The sequence below is a fragment of the Amphimedon queenslandica genome, unplaced genomic scaffold (assembly GCF_000090795.2).
Source record: "Amphimedon queenslandica unplaced genomic scaffold, v1.1 AMPQUscaffold_13434, whole genome shotgun sequence".
In the NCBI taxonomy this organism is placed as follows: Eukaryota; Metazoa; Porifera; class Demospongiae; order Haplosclerida; family Niphatidae; genus Amphimedon; species Amphimedon queenslandica.
This window is the reverse complement of record NW_003546330.1, coordinates 16,448-31,245: the sequence shown is the minus strand read 5'-3', so window position 1 is coordinate 31,245 and position 14,798 is coordinate 16,448. Positions and strand designations below refer to the sequence as shown.

Sequence of the window (14,798 nt, the reverse complement as noted above, 5' to 3'; positions counted from 1 at the left end):
GCATCACTGTAGAGCGTAGCCTGGACGGGAGGCTGCAGATCTGCCACAGGAAAGGACTCCCTCACGTCACCTACTGCAAAATCTGGAGGTGGCCTGACATACAGACCCACTACGAGCTCAAGGCGATTAGTTCCTGCGAGTATGCATACGAGAATGATTTGGAGCTAATCTGTGTCAACCCATATCATTACAAGCGTGTTGAAGCACCAGGTATCCATTGCATTACTGCACTTGTTGACTATGTAAAGTTTTCCTTTCTTTTTAGTGTTACCACCAATATTAGTTGAACGTATTCCAACTAAAACCAAGAATTGTTATGTTCCTAAACCCAGCTACTGCTCACAGCCCTTAATACAAGGTACCTAATCATTTGAAAGAAAAAGTATAATCTTTTTTTTTCATAAGTTGGACCGAGTGGAATCGTTGCTTCAGTACAGCAGAATGAACAGCAGTCTTCCTCAACAGGACAACTGGAGCAAGCCCCTGGAAGGCCTACTGCTGATCATGGTGAACAGCCTGTCTTGTTGAATTCTAATTGTGGCCATCCTCCTTCTTGTAAGCATGTACATGTACTTGCCACATGTACACAACTATTGATTCACAAGTGATGTACATTCTCATGTAGTTTTTACTGATGATTATACTGATAGCATTGCTGTATTGGTTAGTAGTATATCTATGGTTTGTTTTTATTTTAGCTACGCCTGGTCTTGTCTTTGTTGATAGAGCTACAGCTACTAATGCTACAGCTACTAATGCTACAGCTACTAATGCTACAGCTACTAATGCTACAGCTACTAATGCTACAGCTACTAATGCAGAGCCTTACTATCAGCAGCCAGTAGCAGGTGAATTAAACCATACCAGCTGCTTCAGTTAATTACTTTGCATGAACACTTTCTTTTAGATTCTCCTCTTTCCAGCAAAGAAGAGAACAATGGAGCTCACTATCGTCTGCCTTTTGAAGGCTGGGACAGCACACAGGAAGACTCAGGAGAGTCAGCAACCAGTGGATACTATGAGCAGCAATTGGACCAACAACTGCAACACTCATTTGACTCTTTTCAGCCTGTGGGGCTTGAACCACTGGACTTACAACTGTCTCCTAGGATTAACCAACTATCACCTGACGAAGAGCAGCAATATTACCCTCAACTGCCACATTCATTCGACTCGTTTCAGCCTCTGGAACCGCCCAACCTGCAGCTGTCCATCCCAACGCTCAATGAAATTGGACTATCTGTTGACATAGATCAGTTGGAGCCTACAATAAGAGCTGAAGGTATCTCGCTTCCTATTGGACAGGTACCAGGAGACCAGCTACTAGAGCCTTCAGAAATATTGGAACAGCTGGTCATGGATTCACTGATACCTCCTCTTGAAGTTGGTCCTAGTCAGGTCAATCCTACGTATTACCCTGCTCTCCCTTTACCTCCATGTGGCTCTGCCACCAACTATATGCCACCTTGTTTACCTCCTTTGCATCCAATGCTCATATCTGGTTGTAGCTCCTCATCCAATCCATCACAGCAACTATCAGCTTCAGCTAGACCTCCCCCTCTTCAGCCATCAGGTAATTCATCACAGCAACCATCAGCTTCAGCTAGACCTCCCCCTTTTCAGCCATCAGGTAATTCATCACAGCAACCATCAGCTTCAGCTAGACCTCCCCTTCCTCAGCCATCAGGTAATTCATCACAGCAACCATCAGCTTCAGCTAGATCTCCCCTTCCTCAGCCATCAGGTCATTCATCACAGCAACTATCAGCTTTAGTTAGACGGCTCCCTTTTCAGCCATCAGGTAATTCATCACAGCAACCATCAGCTTCTGCTAGACCTCCCCTTCCTCAGCCATCAGGTAATTCATCACAGCAACTATCAGCTTTAGTTAGACGGCTCCCTTTTCAGCCATCAGGTATTTCATCACAGCAACCATCAACTTCAGCTAGACCTCCCCCTCCTCAGGCACCAGGTAATATTGAGTGTCTGTATTTGACAGCTATCATGGGAGGGATGTAGTGTCAACAGGCAATACTTGTACCCCACTCACTCATAATGTTTTAACACATTATCAGTCTGATTTAGTTCCCATTAATATAGTGCATCATTGATTCTATTAATAGTACATTATAGTACATCATTGATTCTATTAATAGTACATTATAGTACATTATTGATTCTATTAATAGTACATTATAGTACATCATTGATTCTATTAATAGTACAGTATTCTGTTTTTAGTTCCTAGTGAGCCAATGCCTGAGATAATATCGGTCTCATATGAAGACACAGCTGTTTTGTGTTCAGTTCAGTATCATGAACTCACCCAGTCCTTGGACTCTCCTTTTGATGCTTTATCATCTCATGAACATATTGTAGTGGATGGTTTTACGGATCCAAATGAACCTGAAAGTAGTCGTTATTGTCTTGGTAGAATCACAAATGTCAATCGTAATGAGACTATCAACAAGGCTAGGAAGTTTATTGGAAATGGAATAATTATACGATACCGTAATCATGAGCTGGTTGTAGAGAATCATGGCTCTGCAGCGGTATTTGTTAACAGTAAGATGACCAATTTTGAGCATTGCCTTCCCAGATCAACAGTTATTAAAGTTCCTAATAACTATTACTTGAAGATATTCGATACGAACCTTTTCTCTTATGTCCTGTCCAAGACTGCAAAGGATGGACGGGACGAGACAATGGACCTTGTTGAGCTTTGCAGCATCCAGCTCAGTTTTACCAAAGGATGGGGGGAAGGCTACAGCAGAAAGGAAGTTACTAGCACTCCTTGTTGGATCAATATGGCACTCAGTGCTCCACTGAAGTGGCTTGATCAGGTTTTGCTTGCATTGGAGCCGTCTGATAGCGTTTGTGGGTCTAATACTTGATGCACTTTGAGTAGGAACTGATCTCTTTCATATTTATCCTCTTATTCATCTTCCTGTCATCCTCCAGTTATCATTTATTTATCATTCTGTGATCGTTATCAGTTGTGTTGTTTTTGTTAGATAATTATCATAATAAAAGATCTATAATGTTAACAATAATTAAAATATTAATAGCTACTCTCTCTTTCTCTCAATGCAATAAAACACTCTTAATTACATTATTTAACAGCACAATGAAGTATATAAATTAAAACTGTCATTACTCCTATCTTTAGTCGAGTATATTAAAAGTTCCATCATTATTCTTCCCAACCTTTCCTTCCTTCACCAGCTGCTGTAAGACCACATATACTTTATCCCTTGTTGGTTGATTTAAAAGATCTTTAAGATCAACTGCTGTAAAAGATTTATTTTTGTTTTTACTTAAGTGGTTTAAAACAGCTTCCCTCAAGTCTGTTTCACTTAAAGAAAGAGAAGACATACCCTCTGTGGGAGGAGCTGTAGCAGAACTGTTGCTAGGCAACGAGGAACCATCGCTAGGTGAATCAGTGCTGACGGTTGGTTTGGACTTCACTGCTCCTTCTCCTCCCTCTCCCCCAATGTTCTCATCAGTTGCTGGAACAAAAGATATAATGTCATCTTTGGTTTCTAGCGTGTATAATTTCTTTCCTTTTAATTCAAGTTTTGTCCCAGTAGATTTGGACGAGGGAGTTGTGACCTCTCCTCCAAACCCCTTCTTTACCCAGAACGGCTTCTGACCAGCTGGGGCTATACTTTCAGCAATATCAGAGTTATGGAGAATGTTTGTTACATCTTTTTTAGCGACACTAGAGTCGTTCAATTTTCTAACAATGTCTATAGTAGAACATGCAGATTCACGCTCTGTCGGAAGCAATCGAACTATTCGTTCTTTAAGCTCTTCTTTCTTAGTGTCTTTTAAAGGTGTAGCACCAGAGCTAGCGGACGAAGTGGCTGAAGGAGAAGGAGGAGCGTCTGAGAGTCGAGTAGTAGAATCAGTGGCGACAGTAGGAGACGATGATGATTTCAATCGCCATTTTGGAGCACCACTCGTTTTTATAGATTCTAAGTCTTCCATTCTATATAAAATTGAGTTGAGTGTTTTCTTATCTTTCTTGATCTCTTTGCCAATTTCTATAGCTGTCATTGGTCCCTGTTTGAGGAGCTCTCTTATCTGCTTCTTTGTCTCCTCGTCCGCCATTTTAATTTAGCCACGCCTAGAAATTATTAGCCACACCTAGATCTAATTCTTTCATAATGATATTCATAGTGAACCTAATTAATATTCATTGATTGATGTCGGATGATTGATCACCTCTTTTAGAGCCTTTTTTCAAAAGATCTTCTTTTATCTTCTCAGTAAAACAGTATTAGCTGGCCCCGTATCAATCCCTCCATTTTAAAACCTGCTCCAATGGACAGAGAGCCAGTACCAAAGAAGCCTCGTGTAGGAGAAGAGGAGAGCAATGGGCTCCATTCACCAGTGACCCTGTGTCACACTGCTCCCTCTAATGAGCTCTGGTACCAGGAGAGTCTAAAGGCGCCAGAAGCATTCTGGGACCAGCTGGCTAAGGAGAGGCTGGAGTGGATCAAGCCTTACGATAAAGTGATGGACGTTGATATGAACTCTGGGGACATTAAATGGTTCATTAATGGAGTTTTAAATGTCACAGGTAAAGAGGCTCGTGGTTTTTCATAGCAACATGAATAGTGGCTGTTGTTTTCTTTTCGTATTTTTCAATTTTTTAAAAAAGTCTGTTTTGCATAAAAAGGTCAATTTTACCGCCCACACCCCTAATTAACAATTATTACTATTCATTAATATTCATGAATATTATCATCATCATTATTATTATTATTATTATTATTATTATTATTATTATTATTATTATTATTATTATTATTATTATCATCATCATCATCATCATTATTATTATTATTATTATTATTATTATTATTATTATTATTATTATTATTATTATTATTATTATTATTATTATTTTCAGTTAATTGTTTGGACCGACATGCCAGAGATAATCCAGATAGGGTTGCTGTACTTTGGGAAAAAGATGAACCAAAACAACACGAGCCTGTCACTTACAAGTAACAAAAACAATTCCTATCATATCTATTAATGTCCTTTCTCTCTCTCCCTCTCTCCCTCTTCAGACAATTGCTAGACATGACGTGTCAGGTTGCTAATGTTTTAAAGTCCCAGGGTATCAGGAAAGGAGATCGTGTGGTCCTATACCTCCCAATGATTCCTCTAGCTATCGCTATCATATTAGCCTGTGCTAGGATAGGAGCCATTCACAGGTAAATGTAATGTACCAAGGTATAGTGGTATAATGGTATAATGGTACAATGGTACAATGGTACAATGGTACAATGGTATAATGGTACAATGGTACAATGGTGTAGTGGTAGTAGTACTAATTGGTATAATGGTAGTATTTAATTGGTGTATACAGCTGGTGTGTGTTTCATTACATGATACTTTGTGTTATTGTGTTTGTGGTCATGTCTTGTGTGTGTCCTGATTATTATCTAATAATGTATCATAATTATTATTTAATTATTATTTAATTATTATTAATTACATGTAATTATTATTTATTTATTTTCTAGTATTGTTTTTGCTGGTTTTAGTGCTGAGGCTTTAAGCAGTCGGATTAACGATGGTAAGTTTAAGCCACACCCTCTCTCACTCTACCCCTCTCCCTTTTGTTTCCATAGCAACAGCGGAGACAGTGATAACAGCTGATGAAGGAGTAAGAGGAGGTAAGACCATACCACTCAAAGAGACAGTGGATACTGCCCTGAAGGAGAGTCCTTGCGTGAAGAGGGTACTAGTGGCCACTCGTACTGGAGCAGCTGTGCCAATGGCAGCTGGTAGGGACCATAAACTGGAGGAGCTTATGAAAGAGGAGTCTACAGAGTGTCCTCCTGAACCAATGGACAGTGAGGATCCATTGTTCATGCTATATACCTCAGGGAGTACTGGGAAACCTAAGGGGATCCTTCACACTCAAGCTGGATATATACTCTATACTGGACTAACACAACAAGTATGGAGGAGGGAGGGAAGGAGGGAGGGAGGGAGGGAGAGGGAGGGAGGATAGATTCCTAAATTAGGGTAAGTCACTGTACTACAGTACTGGGACTTTGGGCCGATTTTTGTGGAGCTTTAAAAATTCATAAAAAATCTAATTTTGATCGGAATCAGCTCAAACTTTCTACACAGCATAAAAACATGTATATGTATCAGAAAATAATATAAAAATGGAGAATTCTCAAAATTTCATTTTTGGCGAAATTTAGCCAAAGTCACTGTACTATATATAGTACAGGGACTTTGGGCCGATTTTTGAGCAAATTTAAAAATTCATTAAAAAATCTAATCTTGATCAGAATCAGCTGAAACTTGCTACACAACATAAGAACATGTATATGTATCAGAAAAAATATAAAAATGGAGAATTCTCAAAAAATTTCACATTTTTGGTGAAATTTGGCTGAAAATAACTAGGAGAGCATTCTCCATTTTAATCACATTTCCAATACGTATGTATGCATGAGGAGAAAGAGGGAAGAGAGAGAGAGGGTTAGAAAGGTTTATTACCTAATTATCATCGATCTTTCTCTTATTCCTCCTATCCCCAGTATGTGTTTGATTGTAGACCAGGAGATGTGTTTGCCTGTGTCGCTGACATTGGTTGGATCACCGGCCACTCGTACGTCATATACGGACCATTGTCCAACGGAGTAACCACCGTACTGTTTGAAAGTACACCTGTCTATCCTGATCCAGGTAATTGAGTGGGTGGGGCTTGGGATTAATTAACTGGGTGTGGTTTACAGGTCGTTATTGGGAGATGACGGAGAGGTTAAAGGTGACACAGATATACACCTCACCCACTGCACTGAGGATGCTACTGAAATCAACCAATGAATATGTAACTAAATATGACAGGTCCTCGTTAAGAATACTGGGCTGTGGTAAGGACTGTTGTTGTTTATTGTTGTTTGTTGTTTTATTAAAATAATAATTATTTATTATTTATTTATTTTTTGTTCCACCAGTTGGTGAGCCATTAAATGACAAAGCATGGCAGTGGTACTACACTGTGGTAGGAGAGGGGAGGTGTACTGTAGTGGATACCTGGTGGCAGACAGGTTAGGAGAGAGGGAGGGAGGGGGAGGGAAAGAGGGAGGGAGGCCAGGTGTACTGTAGTGGATACATGGTGGCAGACAGGTTAGGGGAAAAGAGGGAGAGGGAGGGAGGTTAGGAGGGAGGGAGGGGAGGGAGAGGTATAACAATTATGAGAATTATCTTATAGTTTGTTTTTTCTACTTTACACAGAGACTGGTGGTATAATGATAACGCCACGCCCATCAGCCAATGACTCCACTCCTAAACCAGGATACCCCATGAACCCGTTCTTTGGGATTGAACCAGTTCTAGTTGATGATAAAGTAACTTGTTTAGTAACTATTAATAATAATTGTTTTAATTACTAATCATTAGGGGGAGGTGATTACAGGTAATGATGTCACTGGTAACCTGTGTATCAGGAAACCCTGGCCCTCTATGGCAAGAACCATCTACGGGAACCATGAAAAGTTTTTAGAAACCTATTACCGCCCATACCCTGGTAATTTTGATAATAAATAGTTATTAAATACTAGTTATTAAGTACTGGTTATTAATTACTGTTTAATTAACTAGGTTATTATTTCACTGGTGATGGAGCCTACAGAGATAAAGATGGCCACTATAAGATAACTGGTAGGGTTGATGATGTCATTAATGTTAAAGGACACAGACTGGGAACTGCTGAGCTGGAGAGTGCTATGGTAAGCATAAGGACATAAGTACATGTATGTATTAGGAAACTGTAATTAAAATGGAGAATTCTCTACTAGCAATTTTTGATGAAAAGTCCCTGTACTATAGTGCAGAGACTTTGGCTCAATTTTGGAGCAAATTTTAAAAATTTGTAAAAGATTCAATTTTGATTGGAAACTTTCTACACAACATAAGAGCATGTATATGTATCAGAAAATGTAATACCAACTACTTTTTTATTATTTTTTTAATTAGAATAGAGATGGTCGTGTAGCCGAGACTGCTGTCATTGGTTGTCCTCATGATGTATACGGACAAGGTAAAGTTAGAAAATGATCTCTCTCTCTTTTACTTTCTTATTCTTTCTCTCTCTTCCCCTCTCTCTCTCTCCAGCCATATTAGCATTTGTGATACTTAAAGATGGAGTCACTGATGATGAGGACTCCATCATTACTGGTCTCAAGGCAATGGTGAAGACTGGGGTTGGGAGCTTTGCTGTACCTCACAAATTCCTGGTAATAATAAATAAATAAATAAACAATATACATGTACATATTCATATTCACACGCTACTGTATTTCTCTATAAATTGGGTACTATAGTTTAGTATCATTAGTAATTATTAATATTTGTTATTCCAGTTTGTATTCATAATGGTATTCAGTAACAACAATAATTCACTTATCTCTACCTTTGGAGAAACACAGGATCCTGTTATTGCATTGGATATACTTTCAGTTTCAATTTGCTGGTTCATTATTTGTGACTCACTGGTTTTCATTCTTTCAATTGTGTTGAGTGTTTCTTTGTTCTTATTTTTGTTTTTTATTTCTTGTTATTCATAATCTTGCAAGTTATTGTTGCAAACAGATCATAGAAAGCAATATGCAATGCAATACAATCCTTGTACTCTTCAAGTGATATAACAAGTTTATAGCTTCCTTATTCCCCATCCAATTTGCTGCAAATTTTGTGCTGACACTCTTCAATCATATGTACATGTATACATATATAATAGCTTAATTGACAGTATTACTTCAATTATTGTAGTGTTAGGGTTGCACTTTGTTCTTGTTTCACTCTTCATTAGACCATTAATTGTTTCTATTTAAGTTTTTGCTTTCAATAAACAGTTTCTGTTTATTGTAAATATACTATTCACAACATAATGCTTTACTCTACGTAGTGACCAGTGTGTGTGTATATAAATAATGTAATACCTGAGGACTGAGATATCTGCTTGAGGTGAAGCTGAGGGCAGATATCAAGGGACTCAGGTATTACATTACTGATACTCACCTCCAGACACACACACTAGTCACTGTACATATCATGCATATACATGTAGATAGATGCATGTACTAGTACATGTCTGTGCATGTTAAAAGTCAGTTTTTATTTATTGTTTCTCAATAGATAGTTCCTGGTTTACCTAAGACCAGATCAGGAAAGATAATGAGACGTATTTTAAGAAAAATTGCAAATAATTTATATGAGGAGTTAGGAGATGTATCCACACTAGCCAATCCACCAGTAGTTAATGATATTATGCAGAAATGGTTGAAGGAAGCAGCAGCCACACAATCAGAACAAACTGAACAATAACCTACAGATATACTGCTGTATACACTGATCTACTGACTGGCTCTCTCTCTCTCTTTAGCTGTTAGCTATTCTTTATTATTATTTTTGAATTCATAATTTATGCTGACTATTATTATTATCACTGCTATAGGTTTGGTTATAATTAAATTATTATTATTATTATTTTTATAAGACATTCGCTAAATGTTTTGTCTTGAAAGCAGTCCGCCCACTTACTATAATGCTGTTAATTATATTTATTGTTTTTAAAGTCTCCAGTTAAAGTAGGAAATGCATTATTATCAGACAATGGATAGATTACTGGTATCAAGACTTATGCTGTTAATGTTGGTTGGTCTATTAGTTCTTATTGATGATGGATTGTGTGAATGTCCTCCTAGTAGTGGTATGTTAATGTGTCTTGTGTTATATGCCATTTAATACTTTACCAGGTATATATCTGATGCATGATGGAAAGTGTTATTACAATGGATCATATTTTTGGGATGGTACTGTCAATGCAGCTAATGAAGTTATATCATGTGTGTTACCTGGTACTAATCTAACTACTGGTCAGTGGGTTAGAGTTGCTGATCCTGATGATCCTGTTGACTGTGACAATAATAGTGACAGTGATCCTTTTCATTGTACTTCTGTCACTTCACCTGCTGCTATCAATCTTTATCTTGCTCAGGGACTACCAGCAGCTCAAGAAGGCTGGTACAAGTGTTGTCTACCCACTGATTGTTCAGATCCTAACACTAACATCATCTTTGCTAATATATTCAGTAAGAGGAGACTATAATCACTTATTGGTGTAATAATTATAATTTGCAGATTATGCACAGATAGAATCATTTACTGTTGCTGATCTTCCTTCTAATATGACAGTATATCCTCAGGAATACAAACTGAATTGTACTAAAATTGGACACCATTCTTATGACATTAGTATGAGCATTGGTAGTATTGCATTGTATAGTCGCACTGGATGTTATGATCTTAATAGTGCTCATTGTCGTGGTACTGTTTTAGATAATATTGTCTACATAGTAAGTTATACTGTTGATATCACATGGGATGGAATGACTTTCAGTAAAGGATCAATCAGTCAATCAACTAATGGAGATCAAATGTATCAGTGTGTACTGAATAATCAAGGTGGTGCTGATAGAACACGTACTTTAACAATAAATGGTAATGTTATTCATTTACATATATTTAATAGTATTAATCTAATAGTCCCATCAACTGCTCCCTCTTCTCTTACTGAGGTCAGCAAGACAGCTACCACTATCACTGTCAGTTGGACTGCACTTGATTCATCTGATGCTGATGGATATGTAATCAATGTCACTAGTGACACAGACACTGTGCAGACAGTACAGGTGGAGGGAAGTAGCAATAATACATTAACAATAGAGGAGTTGGAAGTGAAAACAACTTATAACATCAAAGTCAGAGCCTATCAACAATTACTGGGACCTGCTAGTAGTGCAATCAGTGTCTTCACTCATTGTTCTGGTATTTCATTAGTGAATTGCAAGATTAATTTTATTTTATCATAATAGATATTTACCTACTTCACAATGGACAGTGTTATTCTAATGGTTCTTATTTCTGGAATACAACCACAACTATTGATTCTAAACTGAAGTGTATACTTCCTAACACTAACCTCACTAGTGGTGAATGGGTTCAAGTAAAAGGAAATACTTCCATTAATTGTAACACCAGTAGTGAGACTGATCCATTCCTCTGTACTACTGTCACTTCACCTGATGCTACTCTCAGTCTATACTTACCTGATGATAGTAATTTCTCAACGAACAATGAAGGACTTTACAAGTGTTGTCTACCCACTAACTGCTCAGATACTAACAGTAAAGTCATTTTTGCTAATGTATTCAGTAAGTATAATTATTTAATACTATATGATCATTATTATATGTGTGTATAGGGTCCATTGAGATATCATCATTCATATTTAAGCTAGTTACTGATATGACTGTATTTCCTCAGCAGTTTACATTGAACTGTGTTAAAATTGGAACTGAACACTTCAACTATAGCTTATATTTTAAACATGGAACTACAGTAATAGCTAATGCTATTGACTGCTATGGGAGGACAAATTGTACTATAGGAAATAGAACAATAGAGGACATGAACAGTAATGCATATCTTCATTCTGTTAGCCTCATTTGGGATACTGTTGCAGTTAGTTCATTTGACAAATCATTTAATAGTATTCATGAGTATCAATGTGAAATTAATTTTGGAGTAAATTCAAGTCTTCAAACTGTAAAAGTAAAAGGTAATCATTATTCAGAAACTTGTATTAGTTCATTTTATCTCATTTTATTAGTACCAACAACTGCTCCCTCTTCTCTTACTGAGGTCAGCAAGACAGCTACCACTATCACTGTCAGTTGGAATTCATCTGATGCTGATGGATATGTAGTTAATGTCACTAGTGACACAGACACTGTGCAGACAGTACAGGTGGAGGGAAGTAGTAATAATACAATCACACTGAATGGACTGAGAGGAGGAACAACTTATAGCATCACAGTCAGAGCATATCAACAATTACTGGGACCTGCTAGTACAATCAGTGTACAGACCTTACCAGGTATTGCTACTGCACCTTTTAATGTACTATTAACATTGTTGATGTATTTCTAGTTATTAATTCAATCAATTGGACACTAGTCTCATCCATTACACAACTCAATAACACTCAATATCGTATTGATTGTCTCACAACTACTGATATAAATCCTTCAAATGATGTTTACTGGTTAGTGAATGGAGTGATGAAGAATAACTCAAACTATTCATCAATTGATGTCCTGACATACAACAACACACTACTGGTATATCCTGATCCACTGGGAGTGTCAGTTAATGTTACCTGTATAGCAATGATTGGAGGAGTCAGCTACAGTCAATCTGTGATATTACATGGTATGATTATACTTTAATCAATAGTAGATACCTTTGTCTCTTCTCTAGCTCCTAGTGGTCCTCCAGATGATGTGAGAGGGTTTATATTGAATGCTACTAGTATCAAAGTGAACTGGACCAATTCATCAGAGACTAATGGATATGTGATTGAGTATACTACTGGAGGTGTAACCAGGAATGTAGTATCTACCAGTGAAGACGAAACTGTACTAACAGATCCCTCACCAATGAGTACCTATACCATCAGTGTGTACTCATATATAGATCTTCCTTCAGTTAATAGTACTGTAACAGTGTTAAGATTTGATGGTGAGTTATTATCATTGAGAGAGTGTAATTGATATCTGTTGTAGTTCCTAGTCCAGTAACTAGTCTCTCAGTATCTAATGTCTCAACCACTGGTATTACAGTGAGCTGGACTATTCCCAGTAGTGACAACTATGTAACATACTACACCATCTCCTATACTCCATCTTGTCCCCAGTTATCATCAGTGAATGAGACAGTCTCTGTTGCTCCTCATCAGTCCACTACAACATACAGTTATACATTAATAGGTCTGTACAGTGGTATGAACTATACCATCACAGTGAGAGCTGGTAATGTACTAGGAGGATCTGATCCTAGTTCAATTGATGAAGATACAATATCATCAAATGGTATATCACTTTTCATTAAACCTGTTGTTTAATATTATTTTACAGCTCCTCCTGGTGCCCCTCAAGGTTTAATGCTGTTACAACCAATTAATAATCTCACTTGGAATGAGGTTAATTGTTCTGAGCATAATGGTCTAATCACAGGTTATACAGTGATTATCAGTAACAGTAGTATCACATACAACCTCACCAGTACTGAGAGATATATCATATTGAATGATCTAGTATTTGGTAGTGAGTATAACATCAGTGTAGCTGCTGTCAATTCTGTTGGAAGAGGTCCCTTCAGTGATCCTATTGAAATAGAGATTAGAAAAGGTACTGTATATTGATATAAAATACATATAATTGTGTAAATTTATTAGTATCACCTTCATTAATATCATCATTAATGACATCAGCATCTGCAAGTACAGCAATATCAGTCTCACCATCTTCAACAGCAATAACATCAGCATCAGAGTCAGCATCAAAATCAGAATCAGTATCAGCAACAACATCAGTATTAGTAGCAACATCAGTAACAGCATCAGAATCAGTATCATCAGGATCAGTATCAGCATCAAAATTAGTATCAGTATTAGCATCAGAATTAACATCAGTATCAGAATCAGCATTAGAATCAGAATCAGCATCAAAATCAGTATTAGAATCAGCATTAGCAACAGTATTAGAATCAACATCAAAATTAGTATCAGGATCAGCATCAGCAACAGTATCAATGTCATCATCAGGTATATATTGTATAATTAAAATTGTATTGACTTCATTTATCTCAATTTAGTGTCATTAGAATCAGCATCTAATCAAAGTAAGATTTAATATACTAAGTAATTATTAATTTATTTGACTTATAGTACCTGTCATTGGAGGAGTAATAGGAGTAGTACTTATTATAATAATAATAGTAATAATAACACTTTTAATAGTTACTGTTATAATACAAAGAAAGAAAAGGTTTGTTTACAGTTGTTGCTACATTGTCATCATTTATTATTATTTATAGATACAGTAAATCTGATAAACAACCATTGGAACTTCCACTAACAGCACAAACAAATAATATTATAAAAGAAGGTAACTGATGTTAAAAATGATAATAATAGTGTATACAACTTCATAGACAATAAGTATGCTGATTCATTTCTTATGAATGATAACAGTATCACAGATAAAGATACTTCAGTAAGAGTTGAACCAGGTAATACTAGACAATGTACATATGATCAACTAATAACCACCATTTAACAGAATATGCTGTTGTCAATAAGAAAGAAAAGTATAAGAAGGAGAAAGAGACAGAAGAGGTTCCAATACAGCAGCAGCAGTTGCCATTATATGAACCAACCTACACTGATATTGAAGCACTCAAACTCTCACCACATCACATTTATAATGAACCATCCTTTGATCCATTAATACCAGCCACTCTACCAGTATCAATGGAAGAACTGGGCAATCATGTAGCTACTTGTCACAGTAATGGATTTGAAGAGCAATATAAAGTATTGTTAGTATAAAATGAATAATTGTTATCATTGGAACACAGAGTTTGTATACTGGAGAGGATAAGTCATGCTCCATTGGATACAGTGAAGATAACAAAGCATTCAATCGTTTTAAAAACATTACAGTTTGTATGTTCCTAATATTAAACAAATAACACACTTATATTGTCTCCTTGTAGATGATGATAACAGGATAACATTGATCACTAATCCTAACTTGGATATGTGTCAAAGAGAATACATCAATGCTAACTATGTTCATGTAAGCATATCATGAATATACTGCAGGTATAATCCTCTAACCATTGTTTGTATA

At 36.8% G+C, this 14,798-nt stretch overlaps 2 protein-coding genes across 2 annotated transcripts; both read left to right on the top strand.

Annotated features, from left to right (window-relative positions):
* The first annotated feature begins 4,198 nt into the window (after positions 1 to 4,198).
* LOC100639483 (acetyl-coenzyme A synthetase 2-like, mitochondrial) lies at positions 4,199 to 9,568 on the top strand. The gene is made up of 14 exons (XM_003386158.3): positions 4,199 to 4,585; positions 4,919 to 5,015; positions 5,082 to 5,228; positions 5,541 to 5,593; positions 5,649 to 5,980; positions 6,576 to 6,723; positions 6,774 to 6,911; positions 6,996 to 7,088; positions 7,276 to 7,388; positions 7,441 to 7,567; positions 7,642 to 7,769; positions 8,017 to 8,080; positions 8,155 to 8,276; positions 9,178 to 9,568. Exons 1-14 carry the CDS (start codon positions 4,327 to 4,329, stop codon positions 9,364 to 9,366), a joined length of 2,010 nt encoding a protein of 669 aa, XP_003386206.1. The 5' UTR covers positions 4,199 to 4,326; the 3' UTR covers positions 9,367 to 9,568.
* Positions 9,569 to 13,197: 3,629 nt separating this feature from the next.
* Positions 13,198 to 14,775, top strand: LOC109581542 (receptor-type tyrosine-protein phosphatase kappa-like). Its single transcript, XM_019995741.1, has 9 exons — positions 13,198 to 13,292; positions 13,340 to 13,708; positions 13,759 to 13,785; positions 13,832 to 13,931; positions 13,981 to 14,051; positions 14,098 to 14,175; positions 14,226 to 14,479; positions 14,524 to 14,611; positions 14,662 to 14,775. The coding sequence occupies exons 2-9, from the start codon at positions 13,366 to 13,368 to the stop codon at positions 14,757 to 14,759; spliced, it is 1,059 nt and encodes a 352-aa protein (XP_019851300.1). The 5' UTR covers positions 13,198 to 13,292; positions 13,340 to 13,365; the 3' UTR covers positions 14,760 to 14,775.
* Positions 14,776 to 14,798: the final 23 nt, after the last annotated feature.